A 24,004-nucleotide genomic window follows, 5' to 3' on the forward strand; every position below is an offset into this window, starting at 1 on the left:
ACCATTTGAATTATCGGAAATGCAAGGGAGAGACGACAGACTAAATCGTTCGTAATTAATGAAATTATCTTTGCTTCACGTGTCAAAAAAAACGGTAAAAAAAAAGATATTACATTAAGGGTCGGTTGTTCCACTCTTCGATCAATCTCGAAGCTTACTCGACACTTGTTATTATCAATAGGATAAATGTTATCGAGTACCTAACTAGCGCATCTCTCCCACTGTTTTCTACATATATTTATCTGTTAGATGCAACTTGCACGAGAGTGCCGTGTAATTTATCTCTTTTGGCTTCTGCTTCATTTTATTAGATAGATAAATTTTATTTTATTATTATTAGATGGATAAAGTTTACCGACACGTGTGGAACAACGCAAATCAGATTTTTTACCCGATCTGAAGGTGAAACAACCGGCCCTAAAGAATAATAAGTAAAACACAAACGACACACGGAAATAACAGAGACGTGTAACGAGCGTGGGACTCTCAAGACCGCGTTGTTTATTATTACGTTATCGTTATCTCATCTCTCAGAGAGAGTTGATATAAAAACAAAAAAACAGTAAATTTGCGATATGCAATCGCCACAAAATCCGTCTCGATTTGCGACGACGTTCGGATATGTAATGATTACGACGACGAGTCGTCGCCGCCGCCGCCGCGAGGAAACAATGGCCCCGAAAGGATTCGTCCTACTTACGCAATTCTAAGATATTCACGCACGTCTGCGTACGGCACGCACAATTATCGCTTTGTGTGTCTCTTTCCCCCCCCCGCCCGGGTGTTCCACGGTCGTCGCTCGCGATCTCTCACGGAGTTTCTCTATTTTGCAATTTTTCGCTTGTTATCGCGCTACGACGACGGTTGGGAAACGACCGTCGGCACGCTTTTCCGCGAAAAGCGATCAATTACCCGAGGAGAGTGCCTCCCCGAGAGTGCGTGCACGCACACTCGCGTGAGAAAATAACCGTACACACACAGTGCTCCCTCCGCGATCTTGGAAACCTCCGAACCCGCTTCGTCGTATAAGTCGATTGTTCTCTCCCCCGGCGCAATTGCGAGGTAAAGTATCTCTCGCAACGACCGATTTTTTTTTTTTTTTTTTTTATTCCTTTTTCGAATTCGAACCACCACCGCGAGAACGAGGAAAGAATCACACGCGACGGTAAATAATTGTTTTCGCTCAGATTCGAATTACTCAATTCGGTGTATCATTACAATACGCCTCTTTTCAAGCGTTGTGTTTGTGTAGCAACCTGAAACCTCGTCACTTTTTTTTTTTTATTATTATCTCGCGCACAAGAGAGGGATAGCGGAAGAGAAGCGCAAAAGGGCGATTGAATTATACGTATAATATCGGCGGAAGTTAATTATAATCGAATTGTGGGTAGCGGCTTGTTTTTTTTTCTTTTTTTTTTTTTTGTCTCATTCATTTGTTGAATGGGGTTTTGTGAAAACCCTTCTCCTCCCTCTCCAACGGATGGGCTTCCCTTTAGCGAGATCCCTGCCTGGGAAGTCTGCTACCTGTGTACACGCACACACACACATATTGCAGCGCTACTTTTTTTTTTCATCCTTTCCCTCGTTTAATCATTTTCTGCTACTTACACGTTGCCATTGTGTAACGAGCGTATTATTTCGTGTTGTCCGTATTATGACGTGTAAATTCTGGTGTTTTTCAGCGGACAATTGAAGTGACCGCGCAAACTCGGTCGCACAATTGTGCCTCGCCGAAGCGACGAGGGAACGGATAAGCGGCGAGGATGCGACGAAAAAGAGAGAGAGAGAGAAGAAAGAAAAAGAAGTAAGATCATCGGAACAGAAGATATACCGATCTGCACGGATATGTGTCGCTCACGTGCACGAACGCACACACACGCACGTGGCGTCGCGCACAACAACACAGTCGCTTCCGTTTCGAGTTTGTGTGTGCGAGCGCATAGAAACAGGTAAGCGGAAAAATTGGCTCGAATCGACGGAATAACTTCCGGTGCCAGGAAAGGCGAGCAGGCATTATACGCCGGGTGGTCCAAAACGATGAGGCGCGGACCGTGTGCGTGTGCGCGCACGTCGATGAGAGCGGGCGCAGCGGGCTTTTATATTTAGAATTTAACCATCGAACAAAACCGGGAATAGAGATCAGACCACATCCGGAACTTCCCCCCCGTTTCGTTTCTCGTGGAGCGTGGGGAAAAACGAAGTCAGGATGGTCGGAACCAGACGGGAGGACGAAATTTTACGAGAGAGAATTTCAAGCGGAGATGCGAGATTGATATATATATATATAGGGCGGCGCGCATCGCGTTACAAAAGCACCTAACAGGTACTCTAATGAAAAAAACAACGAGAAAACAAATTTTTTCTCGAGCGTGTGTAGAAACACGCGGTTTCTCGAATTACATTATTGCGCGCGCGCGATAATTTCAAAACACTTGAGATACAATGCGATGAGGCGCGTGGGATTTTGCGAGAATATGAAGCCGTTGTTTACTCGAGTGTGTTTACGAGCGGTGCGCTACTATAATGGCGACGTAATTATTATATTTCTTTTTTTTTTTTTCCCGACGCACACGCGAGACGCGAGCGTAATCATCGCATCATGCGCGCGAGATATATAATAATAAGTCGTTTTAATGATGAAAAATACATCAGGACGCGCTCAATTTCCGTGACGTTCACACGTCTGCGAGTAGGAGGATCCGGCGCGATGTATAACGAGCGCTCGATATATACTCGCGCGAGTACAATACGCGCGCGCGCGATATCATCGCGAACCGCGTGCGTGCGATAGTTTTTCTTCCTCGTCATTACGCGCGCGAGATGCACGTGCGCGCGGGAGAATATTATATTATACCGTCCGGAAAGCGGGAGAGTCCTGATTTCGAAGCTTCTGTTTTAAATACGCGCAAAATACGCGAGAACGTGCTACTTCGAGTGTTATTTATTTTTTTTTTCCAGGTAGCGTCTCTTTGTCGCGGCACAATAGCCACGTGTGTGCGAATATACCCTTGATTCAACAACAACAACAACAACACATGTGCATATACATTAGATCCCTGGAATCGATGAGCGCGTGTGTTTCAAAGCATCGTCGTTTTGTTCTTCTCTTGGATCTGCTCCCGAATCCCAGTTCCCGACATCCGGCAGAGAGCACGGACAGGGGGGGAGGGGTTTTTCTTCGCCCGAGCGCTTATTGCTTTTTTTTTTCTTTTTTTTTCCACGTGTATTCTCGTGACGCAAGCAGAAACTCCCGTTGTGTGTACAACAAGCCGCGCACGGCGCGTCAACCGTCGTCGGAAGAGAAATTTTTTATATCTCCGTTGACATCGCGGCGATAAGAAGAGAACAGGCGCCACAATAGAGAGAAACGCCTCGCGCACAATCGTGAGGGGTTTTCGCAGACTCAGGCGGCCGCGTACAATGTCAGAGGTGAACGGTATCGTCGAACGAGGTGAATCGGTCGATTGTTCGAAAGTATAACGCGATACACTTCGCGCGCGGGTGAATCGATCTCAGAGCCATTATATGACGCGCGCGTCTCGGAGCTCTCTCTCTCTCTCTCTCTCTTTCTCGGAATAGTTATTAAAATAAAGATTACCATCTCTTTTTCCGCGAACAGACGATAATTCCGCCGGTAAATCGGATCGTTTCGATTGCGCGCGATTCCGTGCGAGGGAATTCGGACTCGTTTTCCTCAAAGACAAAAAACCCCAACAGAACCCGGTCGTGATCGGACGAAGAAAAATATTTGTACGATCTGAAATCATCGGGGATCTCTCGTTCGCAAATTTTCTTCCTCACGTCGCAACGAAGATTGTTAAGCGGGGATCTCGCGAGCCATATGGCCGCGAGAGTAGATCTCGGGCGCATTCCGTCAGTGACGTTGCCGATCTCTCTCACCTTTCGTGAGATCCGATAGGTTCGTCGTCCCGCCGTCGTCCCGTCGTCGTCCCCTTGCATAGTTTTACGCCGTTCACGCTGAATGGTACGAAACGATGCACGTGCTACGTGCATTACGGGTCCCGGGGACGCATGCGCGCGCCAAACGTAAACCGTACGCGACTGTCACTACCACGACTTCATTCATATTTTTTCCTTGTAACCGCTCCACCCGTTTCCATTCACGCGCTCGCTCGCTCGCTCGATCGAGCGAGTGGCCTGTGTGTATAGTAGCGGCGCGCAGCCAGTCTTCGATCGGCCACCGTTGATGATTATGTTCCACATCGGTTGCCGCATCTATAAGCGATCTACTACTAATAGATTTTACACGCTAATTCCTCTCTCTCTCTCTTTTTCTCTCTCTCTCTCTCATTTTTCGCCACTTGATCGAACAACGACAGTCAATCGGCGAGAAAGAAACGACGTTCGAACGTTCATTCTCGCCTTCTTCTCTTTCATCTCTCCGTTTTCTCCGACTTCGGTTTCTTGTACGATGTAACAATTAACACCGCGACAAGCTCCTCTCTCGACTAATTAATCCAGAAAGTATATCCCTCTGCGGTAAATTTAATGACGAGAGAGAGAAAACCGACTCTCGGTGTTGTTTTCCTCTCTCTCCCGATTGTATTTCCGGAGCACTTTCTCACACACGTGAGCGCAACTCTTCTCTTCGCGCGCGAGAAGAGAGACCGGCGTAAAATCTATATCTATCTCTTTTTCTATTTATTTTTCTCTCTCTCTCTCTCTGTCTTCGCGCTGTACATACGTGTATTGCGCGAAGGACGTTTCGCGTTATCGTCACTCGGACGTAAGTGACGTATCGGAAGATAGGTGCCCCCCATCAAAGGATTTGCTCAAGAACTGCGCTCTTCCGGTGATAAGGAAATAACGTCGGGGGGATTCTCACAAAACCGACCTTTGCGCCTGGTGTATGTCGAACTCCTTTCCCTTCGGGAAAACCTGCGAAAAACTTTTTTTTTCACGACAACTTGCTCATGTCCGTTTTATTTCGATCGCGGACGAAATAAATATCCGTTGGTTGCGCAACAAATTCTCTCGTGTATAATTAGAATCCGAATTATATAATCGAATTAGAGAGAAGAGAACTATATATATATATATATATTGTAATTAAATTACATAATCTCTCGCGGTTTTTTATTTGCACACCGTGTGTTGTGAAAAGAAAAACTTGTGTGCAAAGACGTGTGCTCGTGTGTACGCGCGAGAAACGGAAACTCCCGTAATTTCCCTTTGCCTTTTCATTATAAAAAAAAAAAAAAAAAGAAAAAGATGCGGAGAAGATATCGTACGTTAATTACGCGCCGCCGCGTTGTGTGTTGAGGCGGGAAGAGTACGCGTTTTCGCGCGCGTACTCACGTGTGTGGGAAATTACGTGAAAGTCTCTCGCGAGGAGTACACACGAGGTTGCGTATTCGAGAGTGCTCGTAAATCTTTATAATTAACGGTAAACCAATTACAGGGATCGGCGCATCGAGAAAGAGAGAGAGGGAGAAGAGGACACGGCGAGGCGGAGGAAACGCGCAACTCGCGCTCCAAGAGAAATTGATCTAACGCCAGTTCTGTTTTTTTTTCTTTTTTTTCTTTTTTTTCTTTTTTTTTGCGTTGCGTCACGATGCGTCATCGTCGATTCGCATCGAAGGATTTCGTCGAGAAAGATGATCCACCGCCGCGTTTGCGATCTCGAAACGCGTTCAATGTTTATCGCGACGTGCGTAACCTTGCGCTTGCCGCGCGCAAGTCGGAGGAGTGTTGGCGCAACAAAGGGGAAAGGTGGTAATATAAAATCCTCGTAAGTTCACACACACACACACACACACACGCGCGAGAGCGACGCGTGTATGTCGACGAGAGCGCGCCTCTCTCTTTCTCGCGATTCTCGCGACGATCTATCGATCCACCGAGGAGCTGCTCTCCTCTCGCTCGCTCGAAATATACTCTCGTTTTTTCCCACCCGTCGTGAAGATTTAGCAGTTTGGACTGCAAGGGAGTTCCGCGGCGAGAGAGTTCGGTCGGTCTCTTTTCTCGCGCCGAGATTTTACATTCCCCAGGTCTCGCACATCCCGGGGAAATTCTATAATCTTCGAACCGGGGGCGCCCGATCTCACAATGAAGATTTCGCGCGGATCACGCAATCTCTTCAGAGAAGAAAAGAGAGGAACCAGACCTCGAGATGCATTGTATCAATGAGGCGACGAAAAGAAAACGGAGAAAAGCGGGGAAAAGGGAAAACAGGAAAGGAACACATCGAGAGAGAAAGAAAGAAAGAAAGAGAGAGAGAGAGAGGAGACGATATGTGGCCCGCGGTGGCGCACAGAAGCGGAGAGAGGGAGAGGAAGCGGGCCATTACGCCATCAGGAAGTGGCTCACCACTTACACACGCACGCAGTTAACCAATGTGAACCAAACTGACCCGCGTCCGTGTGCGTAGCGCTCTCGCCAGTACAGCCTAGACGCTCTCTCTCTCTCTTTTTCTCTCCGTCTATGTAGGCAAAACACACACGGACTCTTCTTCTTGGAGATAAACAGAGAGAGAGAGAGAGAATCAGGCGTCTCGGACGCGCTGAGAAAGAGAGAAAGAAAGACGAGAGAGAGTGCGTATACACACGTGCGTATATATATACGCGGCGAGAGAGAGAGAGAGAGAGAGAAGCGACGGTTTAACCCTATGCCTATGCGCGTGTGTGTAATTGCACACACCGCGATAAAAAGAGAGAGAGAGAGAGAGAGAGAGAGAGACGAGGAGAAGAAGAGTTGGCATCCTTACGCACCGGACACCGGGTACATGTCAACCACGTAGCGAGCGACAGTCCGCGCCCGCAGGCACGCGGATGATCAATCGGACAAACTATATAGGAGCGAGGAAATGAATAGACACACTCTGAATCGTTCGAGGAGCGTCGCGCGCATTTCCTTCAAGTTGTGACTTCATTGAGCGACCCGTTTTTGTGGAAAAGGAGAAAGGAGAGAGAGAGAGAGAGAGAGAAAGAGAGACATAAAGTCGCGTACGGAAAAGAGAAATCGCTCGTCGGTCACAACGAAGAAATGCGAGCGAGTTCTTTTCAAAGATTTGTCCAAATTTGTGTAATTTACGCGTATTTGTTTTAATTACATCGCCAGAATGAAATTTCGCGTGCCAACGCTCTTGCGCCCGTTTGTCTTTCGACTTGGAAAGAAAGTCAAACGGCTAGATTTTACGGATCAGAGGTATAATACCTAATTCATATTCCCCCCTTCCTGCCTCCCCGTTTGTTTTTTTTTTTTTTTGTTTTTGTATTCCGTAAATTAAACGATGCGATCAGTTGAAATCTGTTAATTGCTTCCTTAACTAGCGTTGCTTGACATTCGTTCTGTGTGTGTGTGTGTGTGTGTGTTTGTGAGGAAACACACGACGCGACCGTGTGTGTGTGTGTTGTACGTACGTTGCTACACTAGAAAAAACGCGCAGGTATATTATATATGTATATGTATATATTGCGCACGTCAATATAACATCGCCAAAACGCGCGCTTTATCGAAACACCGTCGGGAGCTTAATGACGAGCAAATTCATTGACAAACTCCGCTTATCGTTGTCGACGCGCTTTTATAATCTGCCGCATTGCTATTATCAGTATCACAACAACGGTCTTTACAATCAGGAAGCAATTTTTCCGACAATCGTCGCTGCGTTTGTAATTGAAGTTTATTTACAAGAAAAAAAAAACGGCGAGAAGACAAATGTAATTAATTTCCCAACGCTTTTTCCTCACGGTCTCGTTTTTCCGTATAATCCTGTAAGGCGCGCGTACTTAGCGAGAGAGACGTAAGAAGGAAGTAATGGAATCGCGTGATAAAGAGAGGGGGGGTTTGATACGAGAGAGAGAGAGAGAGAGAGAGAGAGAAAAATATGAGACAGAAGAGTGGGAAAGAGGCGCGACCGGGAGGCGGGCGCGGGTGCCGACGCTGCGGTCTACGTTACTGGCTCAGACCCATTCACAGAATGAACGAACCGCTTGCGTTCCGTCCGTGTAGTCACTCAGTAGTGTCATGGAGGTAACATGGCCGAGGAGACGCGCCTAGTTCGCGTTGAAGAGAGGCTAAGGATCAAAATCGGTATGCAGAACATCGTCGTTCGTTCACGTTAACGCGAGCGATTATCGCGGCGCCACGGTAACGCGACGTTCTCGCCGACCTGGAAACGCATCCCGCGGGAATATCCGCGAATTTCCCCGCGGGAGCCGCGAGCGGGTACTACTCTCGCGTGTGTGCTATGCGCCGCTCAGGATGTCACCTAATTCGACTCCTACGATTGTGTGTTCCACCTTTTTTTTGTCCCCGTCCTCGCCGCCCCGGGAGCCGTCGGGCGCGGACGGGGTCGCGGCGAAAACGCGCGTCACCGCGACTCCCCGTGGCCCGATGCGACGAATCTTGATCCAAACCGAATCATCGGCCGATGATGATCGACGGCGACGTCTCTGTGAATTTCACAGCGAAATTCGCCAGTGTGTGCGATCGACGCGTACATTCTCAACTCCCACGCGTCGTTGTCCTCCTACACGCGCGGGCACGTACATCGCATATGTGTGCGCGAGTGTGCACGCGACGGTGTGTGTGTGTGCGTGTGGGTGGGTGGGTGTGCGCGTGTGTGCGTGGTGCGCGCTCGCGCGCATGTTGGTTGCATACGTGTATGTGCAATATATGTTACGCATACATGTGCACGCGCGTATATGTGGAAGTGCGATGTGTGATATGTGTGAATATAAATGTGTGCGCGTGTATACGCGCGCCTGCTGCGTGCTTGAGCGTGTCCCGCACGATTGTAAAGTACGGCGAGAAAATCGCGAACGTGATCACGAACGAATATATAAAAAAAAAAGTCCGGCGACTGTTTGAAATCGTTCCTCTCTCGTCTCGATGATTTTGTTCGTTCGTAAAATCCGCGTCTTTTTTTTTTTTTTTTTTTTAATTACTGCGACGTCGTCCGAGCGCGTTAATGGTTTTTTTTGTTTCGCAAATGTAAAAACGAAGATTGTGCGAGATTTCTCTCTGTGATCACGACAAAAACGTGTGAAATTTCCTGTCTTATTTAGAAAGAAAAAAGGATTCACATTTGTTTTCCAATTGACGCTCATTGACACGACTGACCGACGACCACAACTGATTCATCAAATGACGAAAATTACGACAGACTTGTATGTTTTCGAACAAGAGAACAAAGATTTTACATTATTTTAAATTTATACGAATTTATAATACAAGAGAGATTAACAGTAAAATACAAAATAGTTAAATAATAAATTTAAAAAAATTGTTTGCGCAACTTACGAATGATTTACTTCCATCTTACTAATAAAGTTTTTTTTTTTTTATAGGAGAGGCAAAAAATCTTCAGAGTAGAAGTCATGGATCTCCTGGTGCACGAGACGTTTATTGCGCGCTGTCACTGGATCAAGAAGAAATATTTAGAACAACAACCATGGAGAGAACTCTCAAGTGAGTTTTTTTTTTTTTTTTTTTTTTATTAAATTGCAACGCACATGAAATGTTAAAAAAAAAGAAACATCGATCTGAGTTACATTTGCAAGTGAAAAAATGTTTTTACTCTCTCTTTGCAGTCCATTTTTTGGAGAGGAGTTTCAGTTCGAAGTACCGAGAAAATTTCGTTACCTTGGCATTTATGTTTACGATCGGGACAGACATTTAAAGCAGGATAAAATCTTGGGAAAGGTAGCAATAAAAAGAGAGAATTTAGCAACATATCATAATAAGGAGCATTGGTTTCCTCTGATACCAGTTGATGCCGACTCCGAGGTTCAGGGCAAGGCTCATTTGGAGCTTGCTTTGCAAACTCAGGTCTCTCAACACGCTCAGCCTAAACTTACAGTAAAGTAAGCGAATTTGAGAAACATTTAGAGATGTTGTCAGATCTTTTTTGATGTTAACATTTGATAACGTTATCCCGCGCTATTGTGTTGCAGAATAATAGAATGTAGTGAACTAACCATTAAAAATGGTAGCTGTGATCCTTTCGCAACTGTTACAGTCATCTATAGTAATGGTAAACAAATATCAAAACGCACAAAAGTTAAAAAGAAGACATCGTCACCATATTTCAACGAGACATTTGTATTCGAGGTAATAAAAAAAAAAACAAAAAAATGCGCTGATCTCTTTTCCATCTTCGCCGCGTTATTTCTTACATAGAATAGATAAGGTTTGATTCTTTTCGTGCTGCAGCCGGAGTTAACAGAGACCAAGGACAAGGATGTCTCTCATTATTCTATCGAAGGAGCCGAGGTTGGAGAAGTAGTTGTCGGTCTGTGGCACGCATCCGCTGGTATGGGAGAACAACCGGTGTTTCTCGGCGAAGTGCGAGTTACGCTGAAAGGATTACAAAAACTACCAACTAGTTCGACGACCGCGTGGTATTGTTTTATTTTATCTTTTACAATTGTATCGTCGATTCGGTTCGAGATAATGTTTACAATTTTGATTTATTAAATTGTTCGCTCAGGTATTTTTTACAACCCCGAGCGGCGAAACATCGTCCGAGCAAAATTTCGAGCAATTCGACACCACCTGGTACGCTACCGAGTTTGGGATCGTTGCGCTTGAAAATTCATTACACAGCTGATCATGTTTTCCCATCCGAGGTTTACGATAGACTTAGAAATTTATTACTACAAAGCGTTGACGTCCAACCTATAACATCGTCAGCTGTTTACATACTGGGCGAAATTGTATCTAGTAAAATGGAAGCCGCACAACCGTTAGTTAGAGTATTGGTGCATCACGGGCAATTAGTGTCCGTGATGCGAGCACTTGCTAGTCATGAGATTTCTAAATTAACGTGAGTAAATTTAATTTTGAAAAATTAAATGTAACAAAAACTAAATCTACCGTATCAAATAGCAATTGAAACGAATGTGTCTGATTTTATGTTAAGTGACCCAACGACAATTTTTCGTGGTAATACATTAGTGAGCAAAATGATGGACGAGGGCATGAGATTAGCGGGTCTTCATTACTTGCACAGCACTCTCAGACCCGCGATGGAACAAGTCTTCCTTGAAAAAAAACCATGTGAAATAGATCCAACTCGGGTTAAAGATGGCAATACAATAGCGACAAATTTAGCAAACTTGAAGGTATTTAAATCATGAATTTTATATGTACGCGTACTTGACATCGCGAGGTGACACACGCGATTGCAAGTTGTGTTATTGATAAATTACTTTCTTTCTACAGGAATATGTGGAAAGAGTGTTTACCGCTATAACAACGTCGGGAGTAAGGTGTCCACCTTTGATGTGCGAGATGTTTTGGTGTTTGAGAGAACTCGCCGCAACTCACTTCCCCAAAAATAAAGAAGTGAGATACTCGGTCATCAGTGGATTTATTTTTTTACGATTTTTCGCTCCTGCAATATTGGGTCCAAGATTATTTGATATTACTACGGAACAAATTGTAAGTAATTAAGTATTATAATAATTGCGACGAAATTTATGTATTTTATACAGCAATCATTTAAATTTGCACAATACGCGTACGTTGTTGCAGGATTCGCAAACAAATAGAACATTAACGTTAATATCTAAGACAATTCAAAGTCTTGGCAATTTGGTGTCTTGTAGAGGAGGAGCGGGTAGCGTTTGTAAAGAAGAATATATGGAATGTGTATATAGGTAAGATTTTTTAACACACAGTTTTAAAACGGTTTTTGAAAGAAGAGAAAGAGAATGAGAGAGAAGGTAAATTATCTTCGCGTGTGCAATATTTTGTCTTTTTACAGAGAGTTTTATACAGAAAGACATATTCAAGCTGTCAAGCAATTTTTGGAGTTAATATCGACCAGTAGTAATTCTAGCGGTGTCACTAAGATGCGTCCAACAGTGCCGCAAGAACAACCAGTGGTACTCAAAGAAGGGTAGGTTCGAACAAGATTCGTTAATTCAAACATTATTTTGTTTTTTTTTTTTCATTTTTCTCTCGTTAACAACCAATAAAATTCTTTAAAATGAAAGATTTTTTTATTACTTTAAAGACGTGAAAATTAAACTAAATCACTAAATGTTTTTGTGTATTTCTAATAGACTGTACTTTGTCTTTATGCATACTACTGATTGCGATTGCAAGAGGTTGGTACTGTCGTAGAACTAAATTTCTATTCGTTTATCTATCGATGTGAAAACATCTTTTTAAAAATAACGTCTCTTTGATTGTATAATTTTTGGTTTTTTTTTTTTTTTTTCTACAGATTAATGGTTAAACGGGCACAAGGAAGAAAACGATTCGGTCGTAAGAATTTTAAGCGGAGATATTTTAGACTTACTACGCAAGATTTGACGTATTCCAAAACAAAAGGTAAATATTTTCTCTTGTGTGTGTGTGTGCATTGCGTGTTTTCCTCCCCTTTCTCTCCGAGAAATAAGAGCTCAAAAAATACACGAAATATTTCACAGGCAAAGAACCATTGTGTAGAATACCACTAGAGGAGATTTTAGCAGTGGAGAGACTTCACGAGGATTCTTTCAAGATGAAAAACATGTTTCAAATTATTCAGCCGCAGAGAGCATTGTATGTTCAAGCTGCTAATTGTGTCGAGGAGAAGGAATGGATCGACATTCTCACAAAAATATGTCAGACGAACAGCAATCGTTTGGAAAGATATCATCCGAGCGCGTACATCAACGGCCATTGGCTTTGGTAACTTTTTTTTTTATACATAAATAGTTTGTTTGTTATATATATATATGAAATTAATATCACACAATAACGTAATCGTAATGTATAGTTGCCGGACAGTTTCTGAGAATGCACCAGGATGCAGCGAGGTGTCGCCGGGTGTCGAGGCCGGTCTGCGAATGGTTCTGGATCCCGATCGCGATTTGCAACGGATACATTCGTTGATATTTACAAATATGCCGCGACTCGAAACACTGAAAAACGCGTGTGAATGCCAAGCGGTTTACGGTGCTAGTGACATGTCGGTTATACCGGACGGAGGATCGCCCATAGAAGACGTACCTTCCTGTTTCAAGACGTTGACCGCACTGAAGGAAGCGGCGTGCACGTTGCAGCGCGAACACAGAGCCTATTTTAGAAAACTGGCACGCGACACCAAATACGGCAGCAAGTACGTATTGCGATAATTAAGTTAGTATTTACGTTATTTTGATTATTATTTGCACAAAATTAATATTCGCGATATGCGTCTTGTTCTGGTTCTTGCAGACAAGCTCCCATTGGTGATGACAACTACCTCCACTTAGCTAGTAGAGCAGGATTTGATAATCAGTTAGCGAAACGGACGTACGAGATGGACGGTCTAAATCAGCGCATAGATGCGGATCACTACGACATGGGATTCTCGAGGAAGATCCTCGAAAGTCAGAGAAAGGACGACGCGTTCAGGTATCTCGATTCCGATTCCATTAATCGTAGATACGAGAACGAGAACAACTTATTACGGGGATACGAAAACAACAGCGATACCATCAAGAGTATCCAGAATGATCTCAGAAAATTTGATCATAGTTTAAACAATACATTAAGATCTGACAAAACCGAGAGAAATGGTAACGAGAATATGGAAAACAAAAGGTTAGATAACAATTTGCTTACGGCAGATAGTATTAATTTATCAGGTACATTGTCGGACATACGAACGTTGGGTAATTACGACAACACTCTTGCTAAGGTGTTGGATGATTGCACGCTGACGAGACGATTAAAGGACGACGTTCCTGACGTGTCTTGTAACTCGATGACCAAGCCTGGCAATCATTGATTTACCCTACGACGGTGATAGACAAATTTATACAAAACCTGCACGCGTTCCTATAAACTTGAAAAAAACAAAACTTTCATTTATACAACGGATTTACAAAAATATTGATTCGATCGTGTCGTCAAAACAGAAGAATATTTATTTTTTCTTTTTGTAGATAAAGTTTCTTTATCTCGACTGCGTACAGAACATATATAAATTTCAAAATGTTTGTAAATTAAAAAAAAAAAAAAAAAAAAAAAAAAAATATGATTTACAAAGTTTGGGACATCCGTGCATTTTTATTACAAAAATTTTATTATACAAATTAACGCCTCTGCGCTAACGAAGACAAATTTTCCTATTTAATAATGTCTGCATTTTATATAATATATAAATTGCATTGAGATAATATTGTTGATTTTTGGAAACATTGCAGAACAAAGAGAATCGCGCAATGTAATATAATAATTTAATGTACCTTTTTTGGTTTGTTACCATGCTATGCAGAAAGTTAAACATCTTGTCGCCGCAGAAATCTCTACTATTTATTATTTATTTATTTTTTTTTTTTGTTCACCTTCATTCGATATGTTGGAGATGTGTGTGCAAAAAACATGACACCGGCTGTGTTGTTGTTTGCACAATTCGTAATCTCATTATTTGGTGAAGAAGTTCTCGCCCGTGTAAAACTCAACGTTAGACGTTAAGTTTATGTTAAACGAAAACGATTATTACTGTATTATATTTGTAGAGAAAAAAATTAGCGTAGTTCTAAATTTATATATATATATATATATATATATATATGTATAAAATTATCTTTCGCGTTACCGTTTTTAATTAATACATATAATTCCATAAATTTTTAACACAGAATTATTTCTATATATCAACTATATATGCAATTTCAGTAGAGTTTCGATATTTTTATGACACATTATTATGTATGTAACAAACTTATATATAAAATGTGTATATATATATATATATATATATATACATATATATATATATAAAAGACAAATAACAATCAGAAATATTATTAACGTTGAATAGACTTTGTTACTTTATATTTAGCGAAAATTTTAAAATTTTTAAAAACAGATTTTTATCGTATATTATATGTATATGTACAAAATTATAATTCAAGTAGATAAAACTTGAAACAATTGACATACTCTGAAAAGATCGGGAGATTTCTTCTTTTCAGAATTATATATAAACGGAAGTGTTGTGAAAATGTTAAATTTTTAAAATGTTCTTTTGTTTATAAAGTAATTTAAAATTAAGTTTTTTCAATATATATTTTCCATATCATCAGTTTCCATGTTTTCACTAGCTGTATCTCTTACGTACACTCACACACATGTTGAACATACAGAAATATTAGATCTGCTAATTTTTAATAGAAAAAAGAAATTTGTATATATCATACGTATATATATGCAACAAAAAAGATCTTGCGATTTCAAATTTTAACTTTGCCAATGTGTTAATTTTCATTATCATTCAATCTTTCTGACGGAACACAATATTGGTAATATATATTGAATAAATATTTAATCAATTTCCTGTGATAGTAAGTAAACTTCGTAAATAAGCAACAAATTTTCTATGAAATATATTAATTTACATTTAATTTGTAACATTTAGACTTCTTAGGATATTCGGCGCGCATTTAATAAACGATTATTAATTATACTTATTTTTAATTGGATATGTAATTATATATAGATAATGATTTATATATTTAGATCGCTATATAGGATTTACTGTTTTAGTTTTTTTTTCTTTTTTTTGGAAAGAATTAACACACACACATACGCACGTGAGATGTACATGTAACACACTGTACATATACGTTTGCATTGAAGTATCATATGTCTTTAATTAATAATAGATAATTTTTTGAAGCAATCGACTAATATAAAAACAAAACACGTACATATCTATGTAAAAGGTTTAGCGTTTTTTTTTATAATAATTTCTTCGGAGCGTAAGTCTGAGAAGTGTTGTTTCTGTTGTAACATTTCTAATAATTTAAGCGACCATAACGAGCAAAAGAGAAAAAAAGAAGGAAAGAGAGAGGAAAAGAAAGAGAGAGAAAAAAGGAAATCTAAATAATTTTCATACTCAGAAAGTATGAAACTGATATAATAAATATATTATGTAGAAGCAGTCAGTTTATTCAACCTGAACTGAGAAAAAATACGTTATTTTTTTATTATATGTTTTATTGTATACACACATTCGTGGTATGTATATGTGCGCGTTTTATACTAGAGAGATGAGAAAAATTGCGAAAATTACATGTTTCGAAAACGTGAACTTAAGCGTTAAACTAAAAAGCCATACTAATATTATTGTGACTGCAATCCCTCCATTCTAGTAGAGAGATATAATTATTAATAATAATTATAACAAATATATAAAATAATGACAAGGCAATTGTTGAAAGACAAATTGTATAGCTGTTGTTACAGGTTTCAATAAGTGTGTGTTAAGTGTACAGTGTACAGAGAATTGTTTCTTTCTATATACACATATATGTACACATATATATGTAAAAAGTAGATTGCTCTATTTGATATTTTTATCTACTTTTCCTCTTCTTATCTTTCTCTTGTCCTTTATTCTCTCTTTTTCTCTCTCTTTCTTTCTTCATCTCTCTCTTTTCAGGCGTAAGAAATCTAATAAATAAGTTTTAGCGAATTTGTAGACAAATTCTTTCGAATTGTTTATAAAATAATTGAATTGTGAAAAATTGTATTGAGCTATTAGATATATATATATATATATATATATATATATGTATGTATGTATATATATGTATGTAGGATATATACCACACACAAATCTAGTTTAAAAACTCTAACATATCCGTGCAAGGCCTTTGTGTGTATAGAATTATCTCGCTGTCTAATGCAGAGAATAATAGAATTAATATTGTATAAATTATTAAGTAAAAAAAGTTATAGATTCAAATCGCGATGAACAATTTTACATAATGTTATAGCTTGTCATAGGGTTTTTCTTCATTTCGTACACACACACTCACATGTAGATCGTATTAGAATATATATATGTGTATATGTATATATATATATATGTGTATATGTATATATATATATATATATATATATATACAAAATGTGTTTCAGCTTTTCTGAAATTGAAAACGTAATCGAGTCAATTAAATTGTTTGACGTTGACGTTACAAAAAAAAGTCTTCAATGCTACTCGGAAGAGGATGTAACATTGTTTATACAATTGATAATTAAATCGATTATTTATTTAACTATTTGTAGCGAGTCATTTGTTTTCTAAAAGATTGTCACCTAAGTACCCAATCTTGTGTTTTCTTATTCACTCTTGTCTTCAGGTAATATTGTTAATTAATAATTCTGTATTGCGCGTATTTTCAGATTACGCACACACATACACACAAATGTAATATAATTTACATGTTAAATAATAACTACAGTTGAAAGAATTCGAGAACTTCGTACGGGGACGCTTACGTTATTGTTTGTTGAGCTGGGAGATTTGTTATAGGATTTTTGGTGCAAAAAAATGAGAAATATAAATTGAGATATAAATTCCATAACAAATTGTTACAGCAATATTCACAAGATTACACTTACTTTTAGAGAACAATTTACATGTATATATAGAAGTACCGGCATGGGTTAGTCTTGAGTGGCTTGAGTGCGAAGGCTGCGAGCAGGAAGGTTCCGAGTTCGAATCCATCTTCGAATTTTTCTGGGCCGGTATCTTTCGGCAAAATTTATTGATTGAAATGCGAACTCTGAATCGGGTCCTCCAATCAGCTAAGCCTTCCAGTTTGAAAGTTGGCCGCTAGGCTAAACAACCTTGTCCCGTATAAAACTTTGTATTGTTAAGAGACCAAAAGTTAAACCTCCACCATGTGCACTACCATTTGCACTACCGTGTAGACGTAGAACCGAAAATATTGCGTGCTATTTTTGTGAATATTATAGTCAGCAATAGCGCACTCATTCCTTAGTTGACGATCTTATAACAAAGATACTAAAAATATCAAGAAAAAAATTCAAAAAAGGAAAGGAATTAAATATGAGTAATCAATTTTTGTGCTGTTGGCACTTATTAAAAATTGATTTCTCATACTGAATTTCTTCCTTTTTTTTTTTTTTTGAATTTTTTTCTTGATACTTTTAAAATCTTTGTTGTAGGATTTACATCTAAGGTCTTGCCAGTAAGCGTTTGTACAAAAATCTCCATCGTGGTTTATAATAAAACAATTCCGAATGTTAGAACACACACACTTTAAGACATATATTTTAGTATTTTATCTTAATTAAATAAAATTCGGTAATATTAAACGCAAATAAATTATAGCAAATCAAGATAATGAGATTTGAAATGTATTTTATTACAAAGTACATTTTATTCCGATACGCACGTGTGAATTACATCAGTCGGCCCGGTTTTGATTGTGCAAGAATCTAAAACTCTCGGAAAATAACAAAATGTGTCATCTGATATCAACATCAGAATGTGATATATTGATCGATCACTATCACACGTGTCATTAAAAAACCTTTCCATGTCACACTTTATTTCGTGCGTACACGGTTTGATAACAACGTTTATAACGATCTGATTGTTGCATTTTATAGAAATCGCAACGTTGTATGTAAAAACAAAATATCTCAATTATGTTATCTTTATAAATTTATGCCGTTTGCAATATCGATTGTTTTAATTACAGACGAAAACGAAAGAGAAACTTTCTTTGTAAATTATTATTGTTATTTTATCTCACCGATATTGATAACGTGTTATTGATAACAAAAATATTTCGATAACATTTTTATCGAGCGGTGACAGATCTGCAGTTTTATTTTTTCGTCACGGAGATAATATTAAAAACGCTAGGAGTGCAGAAAACAACATTCACATTTGACTGCGATCAACAGATAGAAGCGGAAACCACCGCTTGGGAGAGGCTCAAGCGAATCCGTCCCCAGGTGAGTTTCTTCATAAAGCGACAGAATGTATGTACAAAATAAATGTGAATTACAATGCGGTTACACATTCTCGTATACAAAAGAAACGTATTTTATTTATAAGCAAAGTTTCAAATAAAAATTACAAGGAAAGTGTAACATTTTACACGAAATGTTTTTCGATCGGTCTAAATATCAAGAGTGAACATGTGCAATTTTTCTTATACAAGTGCAAATTTATTACACGCACCAGTTTTTCGTGCGCGTAATTAGATTCAGTCGATTTTGTTGTAGCTAGATAAAAAAATTGCAAAGATAACCACGACAACAATCGATAAGAAAAAAAAACCTCGACTTGTGAAAAAGCGGCGAAACCCGAAATTGATTCATTTTGCCATATTTAAATGCGCAATGTTAACACTTGCACGTTACGTCGCGCTGATAAGCAGTTTAGGATTTTTGACGAGTGTTGCGACTGGCAACGAACAAAAAAATAAGGAATGGTGGGAAACCACATTGGTTTATCAAATCTGGCCCAGAGGTTTTCAGGATTCCGACAACGATGGCGAGGGTGACCTGAAGGGTGAGTTGTGCAACATACGCGTGACTCACAAGTTTCGCATTAATCACGTAAAAAAAACTCGTAAGAAAAAATACGTGTTAAATTAATTTGTTCAGGTATTATTAGTAAACTCGATTATCTCGAAGATCTCGGGATAGAGACAATTTGGTTAAATTCTATTTACGAATCGCCGTTCATCGACTCGGGATTCGACGTTTCCAATTTCACGAATGTAAATTCTCTCTTCGGAACTATGAAAGACTTCGAGGATTTGGTGAAACAAGTGCACGTGCGAGGTACAACAACTTACATCGAAAGCTTTGTGCTGTAATTCTCAATGTTTTTTTTTTTTTTTTGCAATAAAAAAAATAATTAACGCGATTTTCGACGATTATTGCACACGAAGTAATTTAATTTTGTCTAATTTCCCGCAGGAATGAAAATTATTCTGGACTTTATTCCGAACCACTCCAGTGATCAACATATATTTTTCAAACGATCGGTGAACAAACGGAAATCGTATACAGATTACTACATTTGGGCTGACGGTGGTGTTGACGATAACGGCACGAGAACTCCACCGAATAATTGGGTATACTTCAATTACAATTTTTACGTAATAAATATTTTTCGATAGGAATTTTAACCAGAATTTCTCGCGTCGACGAAATGTTCTTTTGACATTTTCTTATTAACATTCAATTGATTACACGAGCGGCACCTATATATTTCTCTTTCTGTTCATCTTCGCGCACAGGTGAGCACTTACAGCGACACCGAGGGGTCCGCGTGGACGTGGAATAACGAGAGGAAACAATGGTATTATCACAAATTTCACCACACCCAACCGGATTTTAACTTGAGAAACGAGGACTTGCTCGGAGAGTTAGAGGTAACGGGGCACATTGAGTTGCAAAATCACACAAGTAAATTAAAAAAACGCGCAAATATCTCGCGTTTAACAATTAATACTTGTTGATTATCTTTTTGCCGCGAACATCTGACAAATTAATTGACTTTTCGCTTTGTCAGCAATCGCTAGAGTTCTGGCTGCTAAAAGGTGTCGACGGGTTTTGCATTCATTCGGTGCCGTATTTCTTCGAGGACGGAGCTTTGCGAAACGAATCGGTCGCCGGAAGTGGCGCTTACACTTTCGGTCTTCCCGAGAGCACGGCTCTTCTTTACAGACTTCGTCAATTTGTCGACGATTACGCGACAAAATCGAAGGTCGATCCGAAGTACGCGATCTTTCTCTTGACCGTTATCTTTTGTTTCAAAAAAAACTTGTATTACAATATTTACGAGAAAACAATTTGTTTTTTTAAATATCATCAGATTGCTGATCGCCGAATCGTACGATGCCTCTCACGAGAATCTGATGAAGTATTACGGCAACAGCACGCACAAAGGCGTTCAACCTTTCAATTTCAATTTCATCACGCGCATACGTAACGACAGCGACGCCAGTGATGTCAAACAGATCGTTGACGAGTGGATGAAACTTCTCCCGCAAAACTCTCCGACCAATTGGGTGGTAAGAGTTTTGCGAGAAACTTAAACTCTGTGTGTTTTTTGAAAACGATTTTTTTTGTTGCAGAAATATTTGCGTCGAGATTAAATTTTTTGTCTGTTAAAAACAAAACAATTAAATAATTTTGCTGAGTGACATAAATTGTTCTTGCATATTAATCTCTTAACAACAGATCTCAAATCACGAAAATTCGAGAGCAGCCGCGAGAATCAGTCTCAATCTGATCGACGGTCTTCACATGCTCGCTCTTCTCTTACCCGGGCAAGCGTACACTTATTACGGCGACGAAATAGCCATGCTGGACACGAAGATAACCTGGGAAGCTACCATCGATCCCATGGGATGCGCCAAAGGCCAGGACAAGTTCGAAAACTTTTCGAGAGATCCGGCCAGGACCCCGATGCAATGGAACTCGGAAGTTGCGGCGGGATTTTCGAAAAATAAAACAACTTATCTGCCTGTTAATTCTGATTACGTTTCTAGAAATGTGAAAATACAAAAGAACAAACTCAAAAGCAATTTGCACACGTACAAGGAATTGGCCAGTTTAAGAAAGAAAGAGGTCTTTAGGAACGGGGATTACGAACTCGCAAGTTTGAACGACCATCGTGTACTGGTGTTAAGAAGGTTAGCACGTTAGAAAAAAAAAATTAAACAAACAATCGCACCGTTTGTTTTTTTTTTTGTAACAAATGCTTTCGATCAAACCAAAACAGGTTTCTGAAGGATTATTACGTGTACATCACCGTAATTAATTTTGGTTTACGGACGGAGCTGATTGATTTAACTAAGATATATCCTGATTTGATAGAAACGCTGGATGTTGTAGTTTCCTCTAGCAACGCGATTCTCTCCCAGTACGTATTATTTAAAATATTTTATAACAAAAGTTTTCTAAGTTTGCGCGAGCTTTCTTCTCTCGTGAAAACAAACAGCGAGAAGTTTCGCTTCGGAAAAATCAAAAACAACACTAATAAATAACTTTGCGATCTAGTTTTCGTTTTGTAAGTAACACCACGTAAATCGATCACACGTCCTCCATATAAATTGTTTTCAGGAGTTTTGTTTGGCGGAATAATATCATGTTGACGGCAAACGCTGCGCTCGTATTAAAAGCCGAACGATATGTGGAAGAAACTTCAACCGCTTCAAGTACGTGACTTTAATCTCAATTAGAATGTTACATAAGAACTTTGTTAAATATTTGTTAATTAATATTTGTCTTTTTGATAAAAAAGTGAGATATTTATTTTTGAGCAATCGTGCTAAAACTTATTTATTACGAATAATGTGTTTCAGCGATTACGTCGACAACCAGCACTGTTGCACCATCGTCGAGCACCACGGAATCTGATAACGAGGCGTCGAGTTTCACATCCGCGCTCCATTTAGTGATAAGCGCTGTTATAACTGTAATGGCAATACAGAATTTAGCAATAAAATAAAGATAACGAATTTGTATGTGATATAATAGAGAGTGCGCGACAAAAATGTGAAATGTCAATTTTGTGCGATCTTTGATCAAAATGTACGATTGAGAGATGCGAGATACAAGAGCGAATCATATTTTTCTCTCCGAACTTCCTCACACTTGGAGTTTTTTCCGTCGTTCATAATTTCATTTAATTTTTTGCAAATGTGTTTAAGAACATCGGACTAACGTGACTAAATAAAGACTTTTTCCGGTTCACGAGATTTAATAAGTATATTTAAAGATAATAAGAAGCGATACGCGGGATTGAACGAGATTATAAATTGTTAATAATAGCGAAGCTATTATTATCTCTCTTGCGTGTGAAGTTAAAAACAGTTTACAGATGTGTGTATAGAGGTCATTTGGGATCACCAGATATCAGCTTGTGGTAGCAATATATGTAGGTAAATATGGCCCGGAGATTTATTCCCCGCGAAGACTTCGAGAGAGATCAACATAATTTTCTCGCGCGCGCGCTCGTCTAACAATAAATTAAATCTAGAAGACGAGAATCTGAAGACATATAATAAAACACATAGTATCTCTAAAAGTGATAGAGAAAAAGAGTTCGCGAGAACGCAAGAAAGAAATGCCGGGGTTGCGAGTGTAAAGTGTTAATAATATTATTTTGCAATCGTTGACGCAACAAAAATTATGTGTAGAAGATAATAGAAGTTTTGGAATATTTTTAAACGCGCGTTACTTTAGACTCTTGTTGTGCTGTGTGTGTGTATATACGAAAACAAGATAGCGAGAGAGAGAAAATGAAACTGCTTCACGAAAAACTCACATTCGCTCGCGCTCAGAACGCCCCAACGTACGACGCCATTCCACTGATTGTTATCGATAAGGGGAAAAGCACGCATTTCGAAGGTTTAAAAAAAAAAAAAAAAGTGTTCACTAACACTAAACTACAATTAACTATCGCATTTTACATTTATTGTATATTTTTTATTTCTTTCAGTTCACGGAGACGATCTGAAGTATTACGTTTCCAGTCCGTTCTGGATGAAATTTCGATTGTTGTTATTTTGGATACTGTGGATTGCGCTCGTAACGGCAATGATAACCCTTGTTCTTACGTGTTTTTGTTTCACGCCACAATTCTGTTACAATTCACATGTTCATCGCTACATTCGCAGTCATATGCAAGAATAAGTGAGTAACTACACGCGCAAACACACACACACACACACGTACAAAACGTTAACAAATATTTAGAAAAATATTTTCACTTTACATTTTCATCCGCAGGGTCATTACCGGTGATACGTATCTTATCGACAGATTGTTGTCGTGACGCGCGATGTTATCGAGATCGTTGAATTCCTTGGTGCAAATTCGACTCTTCGAATGGAATGGTGTGATATAACAATTAAGGGTGCCGTATATAATTGGCGTCGAATGGCGTCGATATTTAAGTAGTCTCTCTACTTGGGGGTGTCACGAATATTAATCTGAAATTTCGACTGTCATAAAACATTCGCAAATTTCCAGATTACACGTAACTTACTTCGATAATTAAAAAAAAAAAAAAAAATAAAAACTCATTTAACAAAGTAGACGAGTGCAATAAGAATTTTAATGATAAAATTGTTATATCAATTCTCGTTGTTACATCTCAATTATACATACTGGGAAATTAATAAGCTTTAACTTATATTTACACAACAAGTTCTATCTCGCAATTTATATTACACAAATATATAAAATTTTACATAATTCTCTTATT

At 39.2% G+C, this 24,004-nt stretch overlaps 2 protein-coding genes across 4 annotated transcripts; both read left to right on the plus strand.

The window, feature by feature from the left end:
- The first annotated feature begins 7,930 nt into the window (after positions 1-7,930).
- LOC109858204 (GTPase-activating protein) lies at positions 7,931-14,477 on the plus strand. 2 transcript variants are annotated; one of them, XM_020435247.1, is made up of 15 exons: positions 7,931-8,055; positions 9,315-9,435; positions 9,558-9,830; positions 9,921-10,077; positions 10,180-10,367; positions 10,457-10,792; positions 10,889-11,090; positions 11,191-11,409; positions 11,503-11,627; positions 11,735-11,869; positions 12,036-12,080; positions 12,200-12,306; positions 12,405-12,648; positions 12,737-13,078; positions 13,177-14,477. In XM_020435247.1, exons 1-15 carry the CDS (start codon positions 8,001-8,003, stop codon positions 13,730-13,732), a joined length of 3,105 nt encoding a protein of 1,034 aa, XP_020290836.1. In that variant the 5' UTR covers positions 7,931-8,000; the 3' UTR covers positions 13,733-14,477. The 2 variants fall into 2 exon arrangements, with proteins under 2 accessions (XP_020290836.1, XP_020290837.1); XM_020435248.1 differs by lacking the exon at positions 12,036-12,080.
- A 4,126-nt stretch (positions 14,478-18,603) lies between these two features.
- LOC109858192 (maltase A3-like) lies at positions 18,604-23,838 on the plus strand. Of its 2 annotated transcripts, none has more exons than XM_020435222.1 (13): positions 18,604-18,726; positions 19,000-19,288; positions 19,384-19,563; positions 19,702-19,859; positions 20,025-20,159; positions 20,300-20,505; positions 20,603-20,801; positions 20,971-21,425; positions 21,515-21,655; positions 21,856-21,950; positions 22,098-23,145; positions 23,237-23,430; positions 23,527-23,838. In XM_020435222.1, the coding sequence occupies exons 2-11, from the start codon at positions 19,117-19,119 to the stop codon at positions 22,241-22,243; spliced, it is 1,887 nt and encodes a 628-aa protein (XP_020290811.1). In that variant the 5' UTR covers positions 18,604-18,726; positions 19,000-19,116; the 3' UTR covers positions 22,244-23,145; positions 23,237-23,430; positions 23,527-23,838. The 2 variants fall into 2 exon arrangements, with proteins under 2 accessions (XP_020290811.1, XP_020290812.1); XM_020435223.1 differs by having other exon boundaries at positions 19,004-19,288.
- The last annotated feature ends 166 nt before the right edge of the window (positions 23,839-24,004 follow it).

The sequence above is a fragment of the Pseudomyrmex gracilis genome, unplaced genomic scaffold (assembly GCF_002006095.1).
Source record: "Pseudomyrmex gracilis isolate BER0280 unplaced genomic scaffold, ASM200609v1 scaffold_192, whole genome shotgun sequence".
Classification (NCBI taxonomy): domain Eukaryota; kingdom Metazoa; phylum Arthropoda; class Insecta; order Hymenoptera; family Formicidae; genus Pseudomyrmex; species Pseudomyrmex gracilis.

Excerpts from the sequence above, each read along its gene's own strand:
- LOC109858204 (XM_020435247.1), top strand. The coding sequence starts at position 8,001 with ATGGCCGAGGAGACGCGCCTAGTTCGCGTTGAAGAGAGGCTAAGGATC. Across the intron at positions 8,056-9,314 it reads GAGGCTAAGGATCAAAATCG|GAGAGGCAAAAAATCTTCAG; the intron begins GTATGCAGAACA and ends TTTTTTTTATAG. Across the intron at positions 11,628-11,734 it reads TATATGGAATGTGTATATAG|AGAGTTTTATACAGAAAGAC; the intron begins GTAAGATTTTTT and ends GTCTTTTTACAG.
- LOC109858192 (XM_020435222.1), top strand. The coding sequence starts at position 19,117 with ATGTTAACACTTGCACGTTACGTCGCGCTGATAAGCAGTTTAGGATTT. Across the intron at positions 19,564-19,701 it reads GAAACAAGTGCACGTGCGAG|GAATGAAAATTATTCTGGAC; the intron begins GTACAACAACTT and ends AATTTCCCGCAG. Across the intron at positions 19,860-20,024 it reads GAACTCCACCGAATAATTGG|GTGAGCACTTACAGCGACAC; the intron begins GTATACTTCAAT and ends CTTCGCGCACAG.